Source organism: Betta splendens, chromosome 4, assembly GCF_900634795.4.
Source record: "Betta splendens chromosome 4, fBetSpl5.4, whole genome shotgun sequence".
Taxonomy (NCBI): Eukaryota; Metazoa; Chordata; class Actinopteri; order Anabantiformes; family Osphronemidae; genus Betta; species Betta splendens.
The window spans coordinates 13,084,011-13,105,746 of NC_040884.2; the positions used below are offsets into that span (position 1 = coordinate 13,084,011).

General features: G+C 52.7%; 2 protein-coding genes across 2 annotated transcripts in view; one reads left to right on the forward strand and one right to left on the reverse strand.

Moving 5' to 3' along the window:
- Window positions 1-7,732, reverse strand: part of sspo (SCO-spondin) — a 45,209-nt gene extending 37,477 nt beyond the window's left edge. Inside the window, exons 1-26 of the mRNA XM_029149585.3 lie at window positions 7,604-7,732; window positions 7,451-7,512; window positions 7,153-7,362; window positions 6,892-6,974; window positions 6,623-6,793; window positions 6,313-6,536; window positions 6,118-6,220; window positions 5,742-5,900; window positions 5,429-5,514; window positions 5,201-5,326; window positions 4,857-5,013; window positions 4,526-4,778; window positions 4,313-4,454; window positions 4,109-4,235; window positions 3,852-4,024; window positions 3,514-3,732; window positions 3,268-3,433; window positions 2,937-3,192; window positions 1,922-2,132; window positions 1,632-1,726; window positions 1,301-1,557; window positions 1,092-1,226; window positions 803-1,005; window positions 582-709; window positions 309-418; window positions 83-232 (exon numbers count right to left, since the gene is read on the reverse strand). Of these exons, the coding sequence (XP_029005418.1) occupies window positions 83-232; window positions 309-418; window positions 582-709; window positions 803-1,005; window positions 1,092-1,226; window positions 1,301-1,557; window positions 1,632-1,726; window positions 1,922-2,132; window positions 2,937-3,192; window positions 3,268-3,433; window positions 3,514-3,732; window positions 3,852-4,024; window positions 4,109-4,235; window positions 4,313-4,454; window positions 4,526-4,778; window positions 4,857-5,013; window positions 5,201-5,326; window positions 5,429-5,514; window positions 5,742-5,900; window positions 6,118-6,220; window positions 6,313-6,536; window positions 6,623-6,793; window positions 6,892-6,974; window positions 7,153-7,362; window positions 7,451-7,503 (3,997 nt within the window). The 5' untranslated portion in view covers window positions 7,504-7,512; window positions 7,604-7,732. The remainder of the gene's footprint in view (window positions 1-82; window positions 233-308; window positions 419-581; window positions 710-802; window positions 1,006-1,091; window positions 1,227-1,300; window positions 1,558-1,631; window positions 1,727-1,921; window positions 2,133-2,936; window positions 3,193-3,267; window positions 3,434-3,513; window positions 3,733-3,851; window positions 4,025-4,108; window positions 4,236-4,312; window positions 4,455-4,525; window positions 4,779-4,856; window positions 5,014-5,200; window positions 5,327-5,428; window positions 5,515-5,741; window positions 5,901-6,117; window positions 6,221-6,312; window positions 6,537-6,622; window positions 6,794-6,891; window positions 6,975-7,152; window positions 7,363-7,450; window positions 7,513-7,603) is intronic.
- A 1,311-nt stretch (window positions 7,733-9,043) lies between these two features.
- On the forward strand, window positions 9,044-13,355 carry aoc1 (amine oxidase copper containing 1). Its single transcript, XM_029148955.3, has 5 exons — window positions 9,044-9,200; window positions 9,851-11,395; window positions 11,710-11,998; window positions 12,122-12,254; window positions 12,340-13,355. The coding sequence occupies exons 1-5, from the start codon at window positions 9,191-9,193 to the stop codon at window positions 12,607-12,609; spliced, it is 2,247 nt and encodes a 748-aa protein (XP_029004788.1). The 5' UTR covers window positions 9,044-9,190; the 3' UTR covers window positions 12,610-13,355.
- Window positions 13,356-21,736: the final 8,381 nt, after the last annotated feature.

A 21,736-nucleotide genomic window follows, 5' to 3' on the forward strand; every position in this document is an offset into this window, starting at 1 on the left:
CCACTACGCAATTACACATGTAATGGATAAAAGAACATTTTATCCAGACCATAGTGTTATGAGGTCTACATGGCTTTCTTACCGTGTTGGACGGTGCCAGCAGGGCAGAAGCAGCCCTCTACACAGGACAGGGTGCCGCACTGGGAGTGTGGGCTCTGCTGAACGCTGGGACACGATGGAGAACAGGCCGGGCCACAGGGGTCATACACCAGTCCGTTCTCACACTGCAGAGCTGTGGGAAACGCAGGGACAGTGAGGCTGGGGGTGAGGCCGCGGTACGAGGCGGCGGGACCGCGTGCTCGACCTACGGCAGAGCTCCTGGGACCTCCAGCGGATATAGACCCCTCTGCGGTTGCACTCCTCGGCATAGGCGGAAATAGCTGTGCAGAGACACTCACAGTCCCCACCCGAGTCGCATCTGGAAGCCACACAAATAGCAGTGGAAGACCACCCCAAAACACGAGAACCCGCAGCTACAGCCATATGCCTGATGCTCAGGTAACAGGGTCAGTGACAGTATAGTGTGTGGTAGAAAGTGTCTTACGCTGCACATTTCTCTGTAAATCAGTGCATTTGCTCACCCACAAGCATCAAAGACACACCAGTCATAGTACTGTTGGAAAGGCACCTCAGCATGGCACTGGGAGAAGAGGGCCTGGGACAGGACCGCACAGCGTTTCTTAGCCCATGTCACTCTGTGGGGGCTCAGCTGAACAGAACAGAGTTCCAGAGCGACGGTAACTCTTTATTTACTCGAAGTAAAGAAATAGATCCGGCATTTGGTTGAATGTGGGCGACTTACTGCACAGGGGTCTCTCAGGTCCTGGTCTGCCACGTCAGGGCAGGAAGGACTGACCTTCCAGGAGTTTCCAAAGAGCTCGGGCGTCGACTCGATGATGCCTTGGCGCGTGGTGAAGTCGTTCTCCGCGTCGCCGTCAAAGTTGCCGCACAGGCCTTCGACGCGGCCCCGCAGGTGGGCCGCCAGGCGCACGTAGACACGCATCCCTGCAGAGAAAAGCGTAGCACAACGCTAAAGCGTGAGCTCCCGTGCGTCATGTTAGTGATGAGAGAAGGAGCTGACGGGGTCCGACCTCCATCCCAGAGCAAGGTCACGCCCGCGCGGGAGTAGACGGACACAAACACGCCGACCCGTTCCAAAGTCAGGCCGCTGCCACTGTAGGACTTTGGAAGAGTGACCGGCATCCCATTGACCGTCGCCGCTTTTCCTGCACGGCACAAAGCACACCCCTGTGGACCCTGTCCTCCATGGCCCGGCCTCAACAGTCTGCCCCCCGTGTACCTCTGAGCAGGTGAATGACAGTGTTCCCCAGGCTGAGCGTGACCGACTTGGTGCAGGTGACCCCGGTGCTGCCGCAGGGCACGTTCTCCGCCGTGACGCTGAACAGGCCGCCGGCCTCCCTTGCCAGCACGTACTGGCAGTCGCCCAGGAAGGAGTAGCAGCGGCCGTCGAAGGTGACGTAATGCGGATCGCCGGTGGCCACGCACACGCCGGCGCAGGCGGCCCGGCTGCAGTGCCAGCGGCGCCCCCTGCACACGCTGCACACAGCAGGGACATGCGTTGGAGCAGGAATATTCACAGTTAATGCAGGTGACGTGACTGCACGCAGTACCAGGTGTTGCAGTCTTTGGTGATGGTGTCATTGCTGTAGTAAAGTCGGCCGTTGTGGTGGCACGGACACTGATCCGGCTCGACACAGTGGTCGTCCTGAGCGGAACCAGAAGGGACTGAGTGAGTTTATCGTCCGTCAAGGGTGCGTTTAAGATAGAAGTACTAGCAGCGGTGTTGTTCTCAAGCACACTATTTAATATCACAGTAACTTCACTCAAACGTCATTCATCCCAATGATCCCCGCTTCTCACATCCGAACTCATTCGGACACTGGAACCTGAGGTCACGCACCAGCAGCACGGTTCCCTGGGGACAGACGCAGCCCGACAGGGGCTCCTTGCAGCCTGACGGCGCCACGCCCGGTTCCTGCTGTCGGCCGGGGAGGTCCAGGCTGGAGCAGGTGAGGAGACAGGAGCGCGGGGAGTAGACCAGAGAGCCGGGACACGGGTTGACGTCCTCACAGCGAGCCTGAGTGCAGTTCCACAGCCCCTGCTCACACACGCTGTGAAGCACACAGAGTGGTGAGTGATGAACGTGTGCTTCTAACTCGTTTTGTTAATGCTCTTGTTGTAACAGTAATCATGTGGGCTTAGTCTTTGACTCACACCAGGATGGGGACGGAGCCACACTGTGGCCTCTCCTGCTGCAGAGCACACGCACGTACACATGCAATAAAAGCAGACGTATATCTGCCGGGCTTTGTTGCCTCCGCTCAATCATTAACGTTCATATAGCAACGATATCTGATGCTGTGTGGTGAAGAGATGCAATGAAACCAACCTATCCTGTGGCAGCAAGCAGGAACATAGGGTGATTTCATTAGGACCCTTGCACCACCAGGGTCTCACGTCCAGCAAAGACGTTAAAAGACAGGGTGAAACAGCGACAGCTGTGGTGTCCGAGTCCCACATGTTATGATGAGCTGCATTCAAACCTTAGCTTGTTGCATTGTGCTGGAAACGTGCTGACTTCCTCTGATTCTTTATCGCCACTAGCACTTTGCTGATAAGCGCAAAATGAAGGTCGCGTTTTTATGATGTGCTGTAAAAACGTCACTCAACCTGCGCAATAACGTTCCCTTTGACGGGTTCGACATATTTGCCGGCCCTCGTTCTGCATCTGTGCACAGATGTTAATGGTTAACCTGTTAATTACAGTACGTTCCATGAAAGCGTGAAAGAAAATGTTCAGTTGTGGTTAAAGGGCATTTGCAACTAAACCTAATCACACCCAGCCCTCGACATATGGAGAATGGAGACGGTAAATGATTTGACCCAAACACTAGCTGCAAGTGCATCTGACATACCAGGTGTTGCAGTTGTTCTGAGTGACAGCACTGGGCTGGTACACGGTGTCTCCCTGCACACAGGGGCACATGGACCGGGGGACACACTGGTTCTGGTGGTCCTGCACCAGCCCCGGTGGGCACTGGCACCCCGGAACACACGTCCTGGGGCCCATTTCACTGTCGTCGCAGCTCCAGCCCTGGCTCAGGTCCGAACAGGATGCTCCGCACGCGCGGCCGCATTCCTGGTACACCTGCCCCCCCGAGCACTGGACGGCTGCAGGAGGGAGAAACGGTTCAGGAAACAGAGCCAAACGGATCAGTGCCCCCCGGTGTCTCCCGAGCCACTTACGGCAGAAGGTGTGGTTGCGCCAGTGCACTGCGACGCCCTCCTGGGCACAGTGGCGGGCGTAGGCAGTGAGGATGGTGCAGTGACAGGCCTCCGGCGCAGAGCAGCCGCACACCTCTGACAGACAGAGGTGGAAGTAGGGCTCCCTCTCCACCACGTCGTGACAAACCTGCACGGGCGGAGACGCCCCCCGGGTGTGAAACGCGACGCGGAGCACATGAACAGAGGCGGAGAGCGCGTGAACCCCACCTGGAAGACCGGCCCGTGTATGATGGAGCACGCCGACTCGGCGTAGCGCCTCCTCTGGGTGAAGGTGGCGCAGGGCTCGGCCGGAGCCCCGCGGGGCAAACTGCAGCGGCCGGCGAGCAGCTTCCCCGCGAAGGACGACACGCTGTTCTCCACATCCCCCTGTGGCGTGGTGAAGTCATCGTGCTGATTCCAGGTCAGTGTCCCGCACAGGCCGCGCACCTTCAGTTCAGATTTATTTCTCAGCAGGAGCACGTTTCAATCAACCTTTACGCACTTTATATGCATCGAGCAGTAAGTGGGTGGTATCAGCTTTACGGTACTTGAAGCGTGGAGGTCACCTTGTTTGCGAAGCCGGGTTGTAACGTGATGAACGCCATGGGCCCTTCGAGGTACCAGAGCAGCTGGGCTCCAAAGGTCTGAATGAGGAGGAAGGAGGAGGACGCCCTGCGTACGACAAGGTCCCCCGTCACCACAGGCAAAGCCTGCGCCCGGCCGCTCAGCGTGACGGTACCTGTGAGGAGCCACGGCAGTAAGGTGTCATCCTGAACCCAGCAGACGGGGCAGAGGTTCTGCGGCTCCGGCCGAACCCACTCACCGGCGTCCGAGACGGTGACTGAGGTGCGCAGCGCCGTGACTGTGACCTCCCTCAGGCAGCCCAGGCCTCCTCCGGCCGTACACTCCCCACAGCGCGTGACCACCGCCAGCTTCCCGTCCACGAAGTCCTGGACACACACAGCACCGTCACAGCTGCACACGGACCCCTCCGAGCTGGTCCCCGTCCCGGTCGGATGAGTCTCACCTCCACCGCCGTGAAGGAGCAGTCTCCTCCTGGCAGCGAGTACCTCTTCTTGTCAAAGGTTGTCACCTGTAGCGCCCCCATGAGGCTGCACTGCGCTGCACACCTCTCCGTGGTACACTGCCACCGGCCTGCTCTGCACTCACTGGAAGCAGGGCAGTCGGTGTCACAGCGGGAAGGAACGGGGACAGAACAGAATCACAGCCCGACGCTCACCAAGTGTTGCATCTCTGCTGGATCCTGGCCCCTGACTGGTAGGTTTGCCGGCGATGGAAACACGGACACTCGTCTCTTTTCAGGCAGAGTCCCTGGTGGAGGTAGAGGCCCGGAGGACACTCGCACCCGCCCACACACTCCTCCCTGCACTGGCTGGCGGACGCGGCCGAGCCCGGCAGCTGGGGGGCCGCACAGGTGGGGGGGCAGGAGGACACGCAGTCTGAGAACACCTGACCTCTGGGGCAGGTGCGACCTGGAACGGGAGGAGCCGGCGTGAGGACGGAGGGAGCTTCTTACACACGGGCTCCACGGGCTGACGCTGGACATTTACTGCAAAAGGCGTCCGTCCTCCAGGTCAGGACCACGTGCTGCTGGGCGCACTCCCGGGCGAAGCCGGCCAGCGTGTCACACACTGCGGCGGCCCTGTCTCTGGGTGACAGGCTGCAGTGCAGGTAGAGGCAGGAGTCAACGTACGCCGCCGGGTCCAACTGGAAGACACAACACACGAAGCTTCACCCTCACCGACTGGGAAGCATCTCAAGACGTTTACTCAGGTTCAGCTGCTTCTGTAATTCCCTGCGATTTGTCTCACTGGACTATTTAGTAACCCAGCAATCAAATCCATGTTTCAGTGTGGGATGTGGCAGAAAGCACAGATGATGTCATGTGTCGGACCCGGGCATGGCACTGTGTGAAGGGCTTCTCCAGCAGGCGGTGACATGCTGACTCTGCGTCCCTACGTAGAGCCGGGTCTCCTGAAACATCACAGCTGTGACCGAACTCAGCCGCGTCGCTGCAGCCCTGGGGAGGACATCCAGGACGGCAGCGTCAAATGGGTTTGTCGTGTGTCAAACCATCAGACTTCCCAAAATGAGGAAACAAAAGCTGTATTGAGGGAATTACTTCATTCTGTGGGTCGGGTACTTTCCACGAGTTGCCAAAGCTGGCAGCGTACGGGGACACAGCTCCACCCACTGTGGTGAAATCATCTGTGGATGAATGAACGTGCGTGAAACAGTTACACAGTAAACAACTCTCAGTCCTGAACCTGATCTAGAGATAAGATAAGAGAAACCTTTCATGGAAATGTTCCCACTGTGGGGACATGTTGCAGCAGTGCAGGAAGGACAGAAAACAGAGACAGGCTGGCAGTAATTATTATGCAGTTTCATTCAGTATGGGAAATATGGATAGGATGAATAAGCACCACTCTCACCATCTGCCCTGTTGTTGTAGATTCCACAGAGGCCCCTGGTGGCGCCCAAGTGTTCAGCTGTCACGGTCAGATACACTGTGTTAACCAGATCAAACTTTACTCTCACACCCAAACCGCTGTCCACAAACACGAAATCCCCCAACCAGTGGACACTGACTCCTGCAGAAGAAGAAGAAGAACAAGAACAAGAACAAGAACAAGAAAAAAACAACAAGAAGAAGAATCAGAAACAAGAAGAAGAAGAAAAAGAAGAACAGCAACAACAACAAGAAAAAGAAAAAGAACAAGCATTTAAATCAGAGCATAATGATGGCATCCATCCATCCATCCATCCATCCATCCATCCATCCATCCATCCATCCATCCATTATTTTACCATTTTGGAAGAGTGGTTCTCTGTTTTGAACAGCAATACTGTTTAATGTTAGGTTCCTGTGATGAACTGAAACCAAGTCCAGGCCCAGCATCATCCTTAGCGCCTAAACACACAGATGAGAGTTGACTCAGTCTCTAACAGCTGCTGACACTGCTGTGATTTTTTTTCATGTACGTATGTACTGTACAGTCTTACTCTGCTGCAGTTTCCCATCCCATCACAGACTGTACTGATGTAGACCGCCCACGTCCCGTCAGAAGATGAGGCCAGTACATAGGTGCAGCTTCCCTGCAAGTGGAAGTGCTTCCTGTCAAAGGTGCGGTAGTGGGCTCCACCCCAGGACATGCAGGTGGCGGAGCCCTGAGCCACTCTGGCGCTGGCCAGCAGAGAGCTGCGCACCAGTGGGGAGGACTGGGACTCTGGGGAAGGAAACATCAATGCCTCCATGAAGACACAGCTGTAACAAAGGAGCTGGTCTGTGGGCATGTACTGTATGTTCTCTGACCAGGAAGAAGAGTGTAGGAACAAGACAAGCAGGCCATGTCAGACGCGTTTCTCCAGCTCAGGCCCCACAAGGTGCCGCAGCAGTGCTCCATTTGCATGAGGGATGTGTTGTGAATTCCAGGGAACTCCTCACAGTTCCATGTAGAGTAACACTGCCCTCGCGCTCCGACTGCTGTGGATGCATGAAACACAGTATGCAACACATGAGTTCAATATTGGTCTTATATGAATGCGTAGAGATGCTGAAGAGAGCCTCTGCCTGATCCCCACCCTCAGAGCAGTGGGCTCCAGCCCAGCCCTCGCAGCACCTCTTCACCGTTCTGTTCACCACCTGACTGTCCAGCTCTGCAGGTCTGCAAGTGATACAGGCCAAAAATGACTATGAATGAGGCATATTATATGAGATATATAACACCATGTTCATAGCAGACATGATTAGCACCAGAGCTAATCGGATCTGGTTCCTGTCATTGCAAAGCCACAATGACTGAGAACACGGTAAAGTCAACTGGAAACACCTGAAACACCTACTTGTACACGGAGCAGGAGGCGTTGAGGCCCTGTTGTCTGTAGTACAGTGCGATGCCGTCATCGCCGCCGTGACTCGCTCGCATCCTGTCCACATCCAGCTTCCAGCCCAGGGTGTTGAACTGATACACCTCCGAGCAGCTCACGTCCTTCTGCAGACGTGGGGCCAGGACTCGCTCCACTCGCTCCTGCACCACGCGTTCACACCAGTGTCTGGAGCAAACACACATGAGCTTGATGCACTGTGCTAGATGTACTGCACTGATCGCTCTCATTCAGCTTTTCTAGTGATCACACTCACCCCATTGCCGTCACTGCCTGCACTCCAAGAAGCGTTAGCAGTAGAGTCTCCATAGCTCTGTCCTGAATGTTTGTGCACAAGTAGATGAAACGTGCGTCACTAAAGAACATGCATTAATGTCGTTGCTGCTACAGGTCACAGAGGGGAACTTACCTTATGCTCTTCTTATGTCGTCTCTGGCTTTGAAATCAAATCCAATGACGCATCTCTTTCTCTGCTCTTACTGGTTTTGCGTTCAATTACTAAGTCCAGCAGCTCCCATAAAGCGATACAGTTCTTTTGAGGGGGACGTGAGCCCCAGAGGCAGTGTTTTAAAAGTGTGGGGGGATCATGGGATGTACAGTAGCATCAGCGCATGCTGCCATTGGGCGTGAGGGCCACAGCTGGGACGGCAGCTACTGGTGAGTGGACCTGTGACGAACGCCTCCTCTGGCCTCGCCCCACCATTCAGACATTACCGGACTAACCGTGGGGGTGGTGGAGCCTGGGTCGCAGAATAAAGAGGTATTTGTCAGCGCCTAATCCTCCAAAGAGAGACATTTATTCAATGAAGCATGTCAATAGACAGAGGGGCTGAGGGCTTTCACACTCACTGGTGCTCCACGTCCGACCTTCTGACCACCAGGCAACGAGGCTCAAACACAGCTGTGACAACAGGGCACTGCAGCGGAGCTGAGGCCCCAGGACGGAGCAGCTATAGCCGCTGTTACCACAAGGTTTTGGTCCTAATGATGAGACAAAACAACATGTCAAAGGACCATTTGGACCAATTAACCATTAATTAAACCATAGTATCCACTATGTTATTATCATGTGTAATAAAAAGAGAGAGTCTGGATAGTTCATCCTACAATACTGTACAAGGCCAAGGGACTAAATTAATATACTTAAAAACACCAGAGTGAGTGACCTGATGTGTCCGTTTTCATGTCTTGGTCCTGGTTGGTTTATTTATTTTCAGCCTTCAGTTATTTAGAAGTTGCCTTTTCAATTTGTCTTTCCCAGTTTGTCTTGCATCAGCCTGAACGGCTGTTCAACTGCTGGAAATGCCGCGTATGTGTAACTGATCTGAGCCAGGTTCCACTGAAATGTTGATATGGGTCCAAATTAAACAGTACTTTGATCCAGATCTGAAAAGGAGTTCACCTACTGTGTGTGGAGTTTGCAGACGCGCTGTGGAGCCGCTAACATGAAGCGTTGGTTAGGAAGCGATTGCTTATTATCATTAAATAGAAAAGAGCTGTTGACAAGTGTGTATTATTATGTTAAATTAAAATATATAAATCTGATTTTCCAAGTTTAAAATTCACCTATTGATTTTTAATGCTCTGAGCTTGAGCTTTATAACAAGCAAAGGCTGCCTTCTTCCTCCACAGACCTTTGATCAGTCAGATACCAGCAGGTTGTGTACAACACGAGTCCAAACCCATGAATGTGCAGGTAACACAACAAGTGACAACAAGTGGGATGTTTTTTTTTGGCTAAATGTCCCAGAAGCATAAGTCAAACATGGAAGACAGCTCACTACTACATTGGGGGAAAATCCAAATTTTCTCTCTAGGTATTTGAACTGTACCGATGCACCAGGATTAATTATTTAAAAGCCTGTTGTTTCATCATATTTACAACCCAGCGCAGGCCAATCAGCCTCCGTCATAGGAAAGTGGGAGGATGCACTGCAAAGTTTATCAGGACGATTGTTTAATCGTTTAGCAGACGGAGCAGCGCTGGGGAAGCACGATGACTACAGGTACAGTCACTTTATTCTGTTACACAGTGGTTGTCCAGGAAGCATCTGCTGCACATCATCTCTTCATAGTTACCAATAATTACATATACACCTATACACTGGAACAGAATCATATGTTTCTAAGAGATACATTTAATTGACAGCGTTGCAGAATATTATTAGTTTGAATGTGTTATCCGGATAAAATGCAGGAATACACTGTAATAGATATTTTGTTAGTCCAACACTGAGGCTGTGTGCTGATCGGTGGTTCCACTGGTTCTACTAAGTGGCAGCAGTAGAACATCTGAACCTCAGAAGGTAGAGCCCTGGGATCCATGCAGGGTCAAAGCACTGTGGGGAAAAACCTGAGCAACCAGCATTAGGATTTTCCCTTTAAAACGTTCCTGCTGCATCTGTAATTTGACTGATTAGTTCATCCAACATAGACATAGACTTAAAAAATAAATCATTAGCTAAGCAAAGAGCCAATATGAGTAAAAGGGAACAGGAATGTTTAGCCCGTTGTGAAATATGTTTAAGTAGTAGCTGAATAGAAATGACTTCTTTTTAGTAACATCTGGTGTCTTTTCAGAAGTAAATGGTTCATCACTATGCTTCTCCCCTTGATTAAAATCTCATACTCTGTATTCCTCTGTCTTCATCCGCAGCCTTGAGGCTCGCGTGTTGGCTGCAGCTGCTGGTTTTAGCTGGTGGCACCTCTTCCAAATCCAGATCAAGAGACTGGGCTCTTCATGGAGCTCCCATGTTTGCTGACCTCACAGTTCGTGAGATGAAGGCCGTCCGGGCCTACCTGCATGACCTCCCAGAACTGGGGCTCACCAACGCTCGTAGCAAGGCGCTGAAGAAAAACAGCATCCTCCTGATGGAGCTCCACGTCCCAAAGAAGCACGAAGCCCTCCGGGCTCTGGACCGTGGACAGGCCAGACCCCCACGTCAGGCCCGCGTAGTCGTCCAGTTTGGAAACCAGACCAGTCCCAACATCACTGAATACATAGTCAGCCCACTGCCTTTCCCAAATTCCCATGAAGTCAAGACCTTCAAGGGTGAAAGGCCCATTCGCTTCGAGTCCAGGCCAATAACGGCTGTCGAGTACGACCACGTTAACAACATCTTGGAGAAGATCGCCACCACAGCTTATGATCTTCTGTTCGAGACCACAGGAGGGTTTTCCTACACCAACTGCTCCGACCGCTGCCTGACGTTCACTGACATAGCCCCCCGAGGGCTGGCTCCGGGCGAGAGGAGGACCTGGATCATGCTGCAGAAATTTGTGGAGGGTTATTTCCTTCATCCCGTTGGCTTTGAGGTCCTCCTCAACCACAAGGACCTTAACCCAGAGCGGTGGACCGTGGAGAAGGTCTGGTACAACAGCATGTACTTTGACAGCGTTGAGGAGCTCGTCCAGAAATATCGAACGGGAGGCGTCGGAAAGGTGAAACTGCCCGATCACGACGACAGCGACCTGTTCTCCACCTACGTCCCCCGAGGCCACAGCAGCACCGCCACTAACATCCACGGGCCCAAGCTCGTGGAACCTCACGGCCACCGCTACCACGTTGAGCGGAACTTCGTCGAGTATGGCGGCTGGTCCTTCGCCTACCGGGTCCGCTCGTCGGCCGGGCTCCAGGTGTTCGACCTGCGCTTCAACGGGGAGAGGATCGCCTACGAGATCAGCCTCCAGGAGGCCGTGGCGTTCTACGCCGGGGACACGCCGGCCGCCATGCAGACGAAGTACATCGACGCCGGCTGGGCGATGGGCAGCTCCACCTACGAGCTGGCGCCGGGAATCGACTGTCCCGAAATCGCCACCTTCGTAGACCTCCACCACTTCTTCGATACAGACAGACCAGTGCAGCACAAAAACGCGCTGTGCATCTTTGAGATGACCACCGCCATGCCGCTGAGGAGGCACTTCAACTCCAACTTCCTGGGAGGCTACAACTTCTTTGGAGGACTGGAAAACACCGTGCTGGTGCTGCGGACCACTTCAACCGTCTACAACTACGACTATATCTGGGACTTCCTGTTCTACCAGAACGGGGTGGTGGAGGTCAAGGTCAGCGCCACTGGATACATCCACGCCACCTTCTTCACAGCGAACGGGCTTCACTACGGCAACAGGGTCTACGACTACGTCCTGGGGAACCTACACACGCACCTCGTCCATTACAAGGTGGACCTGGATATTTCCGGTGAGTGTCACAGTTTTTCTTTGGCTTTACTTAAAACAACTGCTGGCTCATTGTTTACAGGTGAAGGTGAAGGCAGGTCACAGAGTTGAGCCTCCTTCACTGCTATATTGAACTTTCTGGACTTTGCTCTGTCATAAAGCAGAATTGCTCCATCAACTCTGTCTTGAAAATGATGTTTATGTGAATCATTTAATCTTGTGCAACCTGCCTGCGACTTTTACTTTTACCGTTTGTTCAACCCGCTGTAAAGTGAATGAGTAAGTGAGAGTTTCATGGCTCGATGCATCAGACATGTTCCCTTTGTGGTCAAACAGGTCGGGAGAACAGCTTCGAGACGATAGATCTAAAGTACGTCAACTTCACAAATCCATGGAGCCCAAACGACTACGTTGTCCAGTCCAGACTCAACAGGACAGAGCACCGGACCGAGCGTTCTGCAGCCTTCCGCTTTGGCAAAAGGTTCCCACGTTATGTGAACTTTTACAATCCTAATGAGAAGAATAAATGGGGGCACAACAAGGGATACCGCATTCAGTTCAACTCACACGCCCACAGCATCCTCCCCAGAGGCTGGAAGGAGGAAAACGGCATCAGCTGGACGAGGTGAACGAAGAATTCAATATTTGCTCCTAGGCCAAATATCGAATCCCAGTTTGCTGCTTTCAACTAAACACAATGAATCCATGCAGAATCACAAATAAAGCGACGGCTAATGTCTTTGTTCAGGTATCCTCTGGCTGTGACCCGTCACAAAGACAACGAGACCACCAGCAGCAGCATATACACGCAGAACGACCCCTGGGAGCCTGTGGTGTCCTTTGAGGACTACATCCGCAACAATGAGGACATAGTCAATCAGGTACGAGAACGCATCATTATAAGAGAACGGTGAAGAGGCACTGGACGTCCAGTGACTCGCAAAGCTAACGCTCTGCTGTGTGCAGGACCTGGTTGCCTGGGTGACGGTCGGCTTCCTGCACGTGCCTCACTCGGAGGACATTCCCAACACGGCGACGCCGGGCAATGCGGTGGGCTTCTTCCTGCGGCCCTTCAACTTCTTCGATGAAGACCCTTCGCTGGCCTCCAGAAGCACTGTCATCGTCCGGCCGGGCACAGACGGCAAACCCAAGGTCCAGAGATGGACGCCGGAGGTCATAGGTCACTGTGTGACTGACAAAGCCTTCTTCTACAATGGCACCTATGCAGGAGTTTAAGGTTTTTACTTCAGTAGTTTAAACTACGACAGTATCAGCTTGTCACGTTCATTCTGTGGTCAACACGAGTGGAGCAACACAGTGAAAGTGTATATTTTGTAGCTACATTGTTGTGTGCACAGCTTTTCATAAATGATGCTGCTCATGCAAAACGTAAGTAATTAATGTAGTACACGAGTAAATCACAGCAACATTGTAAAGTGTGAATAATTCTTGTCTCCCTCCAATTTACCTGCTTCAAAAGAGTTAGATTATAAATGAAAGCAAAAAGTCCATGTGCAAATTGAACACAACTTGATCTTAAACACAACTTGTGTCACAACACATGTCACATATAACCTGCGATGGTGGTGTGGGCCGTGGGACGGGCCTAATCCCACGCTGGGTTTCCATGGCTCAGGTTTATCAGCAGCAGGCATCCAGGATGCAGGATGCTCCGCGTCCGCCCTGCTGGGGTAAACCGCTGGTTCCCAGCATGCTCGCCTTGCTGGCGCTGGGTGGGAGTGCTTTGGCTGGAGAGCAAACAGCATGATTCCGGATCCTCCCCCACAAACAGATGCCACCTGGCTGTGCCGTCACTCCTAGAAACCCAGCCTTACGCACTGTGAGAGATTATGCAGAAGATATCAGCACTGGAACCACTGGAACCACTGGCACTGCTTTGTCCTTTATTTTTTTTTTACAGCTCTCAACTCTCAGCCAAAGGTTTTATGAAGTAACAAATAAATCAACCTGTCATCATCATATTGCGGTGTGTTCAGCTTCTTTCCACTATAAGTCAACACAGACAACATAACATCTCAGGTTGTGGAATGAGCATGTTGATGTTCCCGGAGCAGGTAAAAAACCAGGCAGACTTTTTATGTGTGTGCCTGGTTTTACAGGGAACTTTATAGACGAGCTCTCTGTGCATTAGAGAACCAAGGGCCGGGGAACAATGTGCATTCCATCGGTGTCGCCGGCAGTGATGGGCTTGACGTCACAACTCAAGCACTAGACATGACACATTTTGTACATGGTCTCATTTAAGTGTGTGTAGAAAAGGTCACATTTATGCTCACTGAGCCTGAAACTGCAAAAAACAAGTCCAAAACGTTAAGACAAAGTTGTTTGAAAGGTAACATTAGAATATTTAGTTGTAGGATTTAACACTGTATATAGGATAAAATGGTAATGTGTGACAGGATACATGGGTCAATGTTTCCATTTTTATTATTCAAGAATAATATATGAAAAACTAGAATTAGGCCTGAATTCAAATACTTGGACTCAGTGAGCTGTCGCCATCTAGTGGTTTTTTGAATAAGGCAAACTTTTAATTCGTCCCTCAATGGGGAACCCCATTTCAGCGGCTCAATACGGATCAAAGGATAGGTCAGTCTGTGCCTGACTCTATGACTCTCATGTTTGGATTTATCATTTATGTGTTTTGTGAGAATCTTGTGTTTCTGTTTCCCTGCAGCTTGTTCAGCATATCGTCTCATTTCTCCCAATCGTACCATGTGGTGCTTTCACCAGACTCCATCGTCCACTAGACACAGATCCAGAGACACCTCTGGCCTCCTGTGTGACTCCATCTAATGTGTCATAAGATCACATCAGATATTTGACCAATGGTTTCCCTCCACTCTCTCTGTACCTACGCAGGCTGAGTTTCTAAAGCAGCTTCCTCTTATTTTTTTCCTCCATCGATGATTAAAGCCATCCATTAAGGCCTCGGTGTGACTGGGTGTGGAAGCATCATGTTGGTCTGAATGAGGTTCATCCTGTGTGAAAGCAGTTGACGCCCAATTCAATACTGGATGTTATATAATAACGGCTAAAGAAAGCAGCAGACAATTTATAAGGGAAATGCAACCTTGGCATCACAAGCTGAAATGTGAATAAACTCATAATATAACTCATGTTAATAATAGGATGATGATGCGTGAACAGTCTGTTCCAAACATATTTCATCTTATCCAACAGCATTAGCTTTGTTACTTTTTGTCAGGCTTGGGCAGGTGTCGGACCCACATGCACGGCGCAGAAACACAGATGTGATTAAGTGCAGGTTTATTCGGTGAATCAGAGTCAGGCAGTCCAGGTCAAACACAGTACGTTCCAGTAGGCAATATACAAAGGAGCAGGCAATCTCAGAATCAAGGTCCAGGCAGGGTTCGGTACACGAGCAGACTTGGCGACAGTACAGACAAGGATCAGGCAAAAACTCACGGTCAGATTATCAGGCACAGGTCTTTCACAGGTTGCGGGATCAACAGGGTTCAGGCAAGAATCAAAGGTCGAGGCGGTCACGGTCAAAACACGAATGGCTACAATAGAATGCTGGAAAGAGTACATGAACTAACAATCTGGCGGCTAGTGTCTGTGAGAGCTGGAGGTTAAATACTGAAGCGTGATTGCTGATTACGTACAGGTGTGAATACTGAGAACCGGAGATTAACAGGAAGTTTAACAAAATAAAACCGGATGTGACAGATAACATGAATCATGACAGTACCCCCCCTCCTATGGCGTCTTCCACGGCGCCAACGAGCCCCTCCCCCCTCCGCCCAGGGCGGGTGGAGGGAGGAAACAGGAGGAGGGCTCGAATCTCCCCCCCTCGCCCGGGTGATGAAGCAGGGTGGGTGGAGGGAGGACATCAGGAGGAGGGTCCAGCGCCGGAATCCTCCTCGTCTGCAGAGCCGTGGCTGTGTTGCCCCATCCCGTCCGGGGACGGGGCCTCAGGATGTGCTGCGTGAAAGTCCCTAATGAGGGACTTGTCCAGTATGTCCCGGGCCAGCACCCAAGAGCGTTCGTCCGGCCCGTAGCCCTCCCAGTCGACCAGATACTGGAAGCCCCGCCCCCGACGTCTGCAGTCGCGGAGGTCCCGAACCGTGTAGACAGGCCCTCCGTCCACGATCCGAGGGGGAGGAGGCGGTTGATGAGGAGGAACCATGGGGCACGATCTGTAGGGTTTGAGGCGGCTGATGTGGAAGGTGGGGTGGATCTTCATTGTCCTGGGCAATGAGAGCCTCACAGAAACAGGATTAATAATTTGCGATATCGTATATGGACCAATGAATTTCGGAGTCAACTTACGGGTCTGGGCCTGCAACCTGAGGTCTCTGGTGGACAACCAGACCTGATCGCCCACCTTGTATTCCGGACCCGGTATCCGCTTACGGTCGGCCGCCCGCTTGTACTGGTCCCGTGCCCGCAGCATGGTGCGCCGTGCCTGCAACCATGTGCGACGGCAACGCTGGACCAGGGCGTGCGCCGACGGGACGCGGACCTCCTCCTCCGAAGCCGGAAATAATGGCGGCTGGAACCCATAGGCGCACTGAAACGGGGTCAGTCCGGTGGAGGCGCAGGGCAGCGTGTTGTGGGCGAACTCCACCCACACGAGTTTGCTGGCCCATGACCCCGGGTTTCTGGAGGCGAGGAGCCGCAATCCTACCTCCAACTGCTGATTGGCCCGTTCGGCCTGTCCATTGGACTCGGGGTGGTACCCTGACGATAAGCTAACTTCAGCCCCTAGGAGAGAACAGAACTCTCGCCAAAATCGCGAGACGAACTGGGGCCCTCGGTCCGACACAATGTCTGAGGGGAAGCCGTGGAGTTTAAAAACATGCTCGAGCATGGCTTGGGCCGTAGCCTTGGCTGACGGCAACTTGGGTAGGGATATAAAGTGGGCTAACCTGGAGAAGCGGTCTACCACCGTCATGACGACTGTCTTCCCCTGGGAGGGTGGTAGGCCGGTGACGAAATCCAGGGCTATGTGTGACCAGGGACGGTGCGGCACCGGCAGAGGACGCAGCAGACCGGCCGGTCGCTGATGCGACGCCTTGCCCATGGCACACGTGGGGCATGCGGCGACGTATTCCTGGACGTCCTTTTTCACCGTCGGCCACCAGAACCTCTCCCCCAGCCTAAACAGAGTGCCAGCCACCCCGGGGTGTCCACTTACTAGTGAGGCGTGAGCCCACTGGATGACCTCTCCCCTGAGGTCAGGTGGCACGAACAGCCGGTTGGGCGGGGCGCCGCGTGGGGCTGGACGGTCGCGGTTGGCCTCCCGTACCCGACGCTCCACCGACCAGGTGACTGCCCCCACCAGACATCCCGGCGGTAGGATGGACTCAGGTTCTGCTGGTTCCTGCTGCGCGTCATGCAGACGAGACAGAACGTCAGGTTTCACATTCTTGGATCCAGGACGGTACGACAAGTGAAAATTGAAGCGACTGAAGAACAGTGCCCATCGGGCCTGGCGTGAGTTCAGCCGCTTCGCCGTTCTCAGGTACTCAAGGTTCTTATGATCTGTATATACTAGGAAAGGCTGGTCTGCCCCCTCCAGCCAGTGTCTCCACTCCTCTAGGGATACCTTTACCGCGAGCAGTTCTCGGTCCCCGATGTCGTAATTCCGCTCCGCGGGAGATAGCTTGCGGGACATGAAGGCACACGGGTGGATCCTACCGTCCGTGGGATCCCTCTGGGACAGCACGGCCCCGACTCCGGAGTTGGACGCGTCGACCTCCACCACGAACTGCCGCTGTGGGTCGGGCATCCGCAGCACGGGTGCCGTGACGAAACTGCGTTTCAAACGTTGAAACGCCTCCTCTGCCTCGCCTGTCCACTGAAAAGCAGTCTTACATGAGGTTAGTGCGTGCAATGGAGCGGCAATGCTGCTGAACCTCCTGATGAACTTTCTGTAAAAGTTGGCGAATCCAAGGAAGCGCTGCACCTCCTTCCTGCTCTGTGGGACCGGCCACTCCTGAACTGCCTGGGTCTTGGCTGGGTCCATTTCAATCTTGTCCCTGCTGACGATAAATCCTAAAAACGAGACCTGGTCTGCATGGAATTCACATTTTTCTGCCTTAACATATAAGCGGTGTTCGAGTAATTTCCTGAGGACCTGACGGACATGAGCAATGTGCTCCTCCTCGGAGCGGGAAAAGACCAGGATATCATCAAGGTATACAAAGACAAAGTCATTTATCATGGGACCGAGTACCTCGTTCACAAACGCCTGGAAGACCGCTGGCGCGTTGGTCAGACCAAAGGGCATGACGAGGTACTCATAGTGTCCATTCGGGGTATTGAAGGCCGTCTTCCATTCGTCCCCCTCTCGGATCCGAACCAGGTGGTAGGCGTTACGGAGGTCCAACTTGGTAAAGTGCGTAGCTCCTGCTAGCAACTCGAACGCGGAGGATAATAAGGGAAGAGGGTAGGAGTCTCTTACCGTGATGTCATTGAGGCCCCGGTAATCAATGCAGGGCCGCAGGGAACCGTCCTTCTTCCCCACAAAGAAGAAACCTGCGCCTGCAGGAGAGGACGAGGGACGAATGATACCCGAGGCCAGCGCGGAGTCCAGATATTCCTTCATGGCCCGGGTTTCCTTGGGAGAAAGCTGATACAACCTCCCCTTGGGAGGCGTGGTCCCTGGGCGCAGGTTGATCGCGCAGTCATGCTTTCGGTGGGGCGGAAGGGAGGTCGCACGGACCTTGCTAAACACAGCGCGAAGGTCGTGGTAGCAATCGGGGACTCCCGTCAGATCGGCCTGCTCGATCTCCTCACCGATTGTCGCCGTCGCCCCTGCAGGTGCCTGTTGGGAAACTGCGGGCTGAAAGCAAGTGTTCATACAGTCTGAATCCCATCGGCTCACCTCCCCCTTGCGCCAATCCAGTGTGGGGTTGTGTAGCCTCAACCACGTGTGGCCCAGTACCACCGGGTGGTAGCATGACTCCACGACTAAAAACGTGATTTTCTCGGTGTGCGTGTCAGAAAAGGTCATTATTACCGGTTCAGTTCGATGCGTGACCCTCCAGAGCCGTCGTCCGTCCAGCGCGGCCGTTTCCACGGGAGAAGCCAAGGGAATGGCCGCGATGCCCAGTCGCTCCACAAGTCCGGCGTCCATCAGACTGGCATCAGCTCCGGAGTCAATGAGGACCGCCTGCTGGACGGATCGGGTACTGGAGACTAGTGTTACCGTAGGCAATGACCGAGCGGAGGCGCTACCTAAAATTGTTCGGCTCACCGCTACCCTCCGTGCTAGCGATGAGCCATGTCTTTTAGTGGACAGCGCAGGGCAAGATGCCCGGCCTGACCGCAATACAAACACAGTCCATGGGAGCGTCGACGTCGCTTCTCCTCTTCTGACAGCCGTGCGCGGCCGATCTGCATCGGTTCCTCTGGCTGCGGTCCCACTTCCGGGTTCCGAGGAACGGACTGACCGCCAGGCTCACGCTGCCCCCTCCTGGGGCTCGTGGTGCGAAGTCGACGGTTCTCCCGCAGGCTTTCCTCTCGGTGGTGCTCCCGTTCGTTGCTCCCCAGCCTGCGGTCAATTTGTATCGCCAGGGCGATCAGAGCGTCCAAACTGCTGGGCAAATCCCTCGCTGCCAAGCAGTCCTTGACTCGCCGAGAGAGTCCGCGGATAAATACATCACCCAGTGCGGTGGCGTCCCAGCCGGCTTCTGCGGCTAGCGTGCGGAACTCGATTGCGTACTTCGCCGTCGGTCTGCCGCCCTGTCGAATATTAACCAGCCGCTGAGCCGCTTCGCGTCCCGGGGTGACTTCCTGGAAGATCTGTTTCAATGCGGTGGCGAAAGCGGCGAAGGTGCACACGCAGGAAGAGCCGTTTTGCCACTCCGCTGTCGCCCATGCTTCCGCGTCCCCCGTCAGGTGCGAAATAGCGTATGCCACCCGAGCGCGCTCCGAGGGAAACGCGGGTGAATGCAGTTCAAAATGAATCTCACACTGTGTGAGAAATGCTCGACAGTCTCCTGACTCACCAGAGAACCGTAGCGGGGCGCCTAGCCTGGCGTCTGGAGCGACGGCCATGGGAACCGCTGCTGCCAGGGGCGCTGCCGCGGCAGTGGCGCTCGGGGTCGGTCTCGTCTCTCCCGTCGAGCTCTGGGTCAGGCGATTCATTGCCTCAGTTAATCCTGCCATCGCCGTCTCCTGTCGCAAAACACACTCGGCCAATCTCTGGAGAGCGGCGTTGGTTTTCTCCTCCTGCTCTGCTGCGCGCTGCTCCTGAGCCATGAGCTGAGCACGGAGGTTCTCTGCACCGGCGGAGTCCATTTCTGGCCAGATTGTTCTGTCAGGCTTGGGCAGGTGTCGGACCCACATGCACGGCGCAGGAACACAGATGTGATTAAGTGCAGGTTTATTCGGTGAATCAGAGTCAGGCAGTCCAGGTCAAACACAGTACGTTCCAGTAGGCAATATACAAAGGAGCAGGCAATCTCGGAATCAAGGTCCAGGCAGGGTTCGGTACACGAGCAGACTTGGCGACAGTACAGACAAGGATCAGGCAAAAACTCACGGTCAGATTATCAGGCACAGGTCTTTCACAGGTTGCGGGATCAACAGGGTTCAGGCAAGAATCAAAGGTCGAGGCGGTCACGGTCAAAACACGAATGGCTACAATAGAATGCTGGAAAGAGTACATGAACTAACAATCTGGCGGCTAGTGTCTGTGAGAGCTGGAGGTTAAATACTGAAGCGTGATTGCTGATTACGTACAGGTGTGAATACTGAGAACCGGAGATTAACAGGAAGTTTAACAAAATAAAACCGGATGTGACAGATAACATGAATCATGACACTTTTTGGAGATGCAGACTGTGTGTTTCTATGAATGAAGCAGCTTCAGTTGACACAAGCGTTAAGTTGAGCAGGAAAAGATCAAAGATTAAATTATTATTATTCATTTACTGCTGCCATCGAGCACTAACGGTGTATTTACAGATTACAAAACTTTGAAGTGACTGTAAAGATGTGAAGTTTAAATGTTTGGATCGTAGATTTCAGTTTTTATGGTTAATATTTCAGGTTGCCTGTAAAAACAATAAGGGCAGATTTATATCATTGAAACCAAAAGGTGGCCAATCTGTAGCACAGCGAGGATTTATTCAGATCTTTTGTTGCTGTCAGTTATGATGGAACGGCGTGATAAAGTGCAAACATGAGGCCATGTAGAATCACTTTTGCCTGTTTATCCTGTTCAGCCTCACTCAGCCTCTGCTATGATGGAATGGGAGAATGGTCTGTCCAACATCAGAACCAGTGGTTTGCCACTTGCATCACTTTTTGCCACTTTGCCATGCATCAGGTGCTGCTCTGACAGAGCTGTCTTCACTTTAGGAGACAACCACCAGAGGACGCTGTAAGACAGGAGGACACGTCATGTCGAGTCAGCACCGACATGGATGTGCCGGAAAACATTAGGTAGTGAATAAAACATCACGTGAATCAATCTAGAATCTGAGTTTAATCCGCATAATTAAAAAACAGGATCAAACTGAACAAATAGGTGGAGCTGGATGACAACAGCTTTGTCCAATTATATGTTATTACGCGTGCACAGACGTTTTTTACTGGCCCTTAACGGAGCAACGCTCGGATTAGGAGCAACCTACCGTCTCCCTTATGAATAGTGCCACCGGTGGGATCCTGTTACTCATGATGCCATCTGCAGACAACAACAAGCTCATCCTCATCCGAAGCTTCAGCCTCTCCTCCCATGTGGCTCATATTTTCCACTACACCTCTGATTCCTGCCATCCTTTGTACTGTAGGTCAAGCTGCAATAAATCATTAATGTCATCCTATTATTTTTAGTTTACATATACAATTCCAAGTAAAACAATATGTTGCTTCTTTTTGTCAGAAAAAGTGACTGAAAGCTAATTTGTTTGTTTGAGCTGCAGTCAGTGTTAAATCAGTCAATTATGCATCATTGGGTGGAATAGCTCCCACCCGTCAGACACTTACTGTGTGGGAGCAGCGTTTGCCTTCATGATGAGGAAAGCTGAGATGTGGGTGTGGCAGCTGGACGCTCTGTGCATGTTAACATCAAGTTCCTCTGTTGTGACTTTCGTAATAAGGAGCCGACCCACATACATGCATGCATCGCTGCTCCCTTAAAGGCCGATGAAGCAGACGTCAGGGCCAGTCAGCACCTGCCTCACTGTCGAGGAGCAGGCAGCTCAGTCAACAGTTGGACCTTTTAACACATCCTCACTTCCCTCATCGTGAGCCAGGTATTATCATAATTTACCAAGATTGATATAGTTTAAGTTTATACCAGCATTTATTTATCTACAATACCAAGTTTACACATGAGCCACAAAAATGCATGCTGGGT

Bases quoted from the DNA above. Each gene is read 5' to 3' on its own strand.
- aoc1 (XM_029148955.3), top strand. The intron at 11,999-12,121 runs GTGAACGAAGAA...GTCTTTGTTCAG, and splicing joins AACGGCATCAGCTGGACGAG to GTATCCTCTGGCTGTGACCC. The intron at 12,255-12,339 runs GTACGAGAACGC...TGCTGTGTGCAG, and splicing joins ATGAGGACATAGTCAATCAG to GACCTGGTTGCCTGGGTGAC.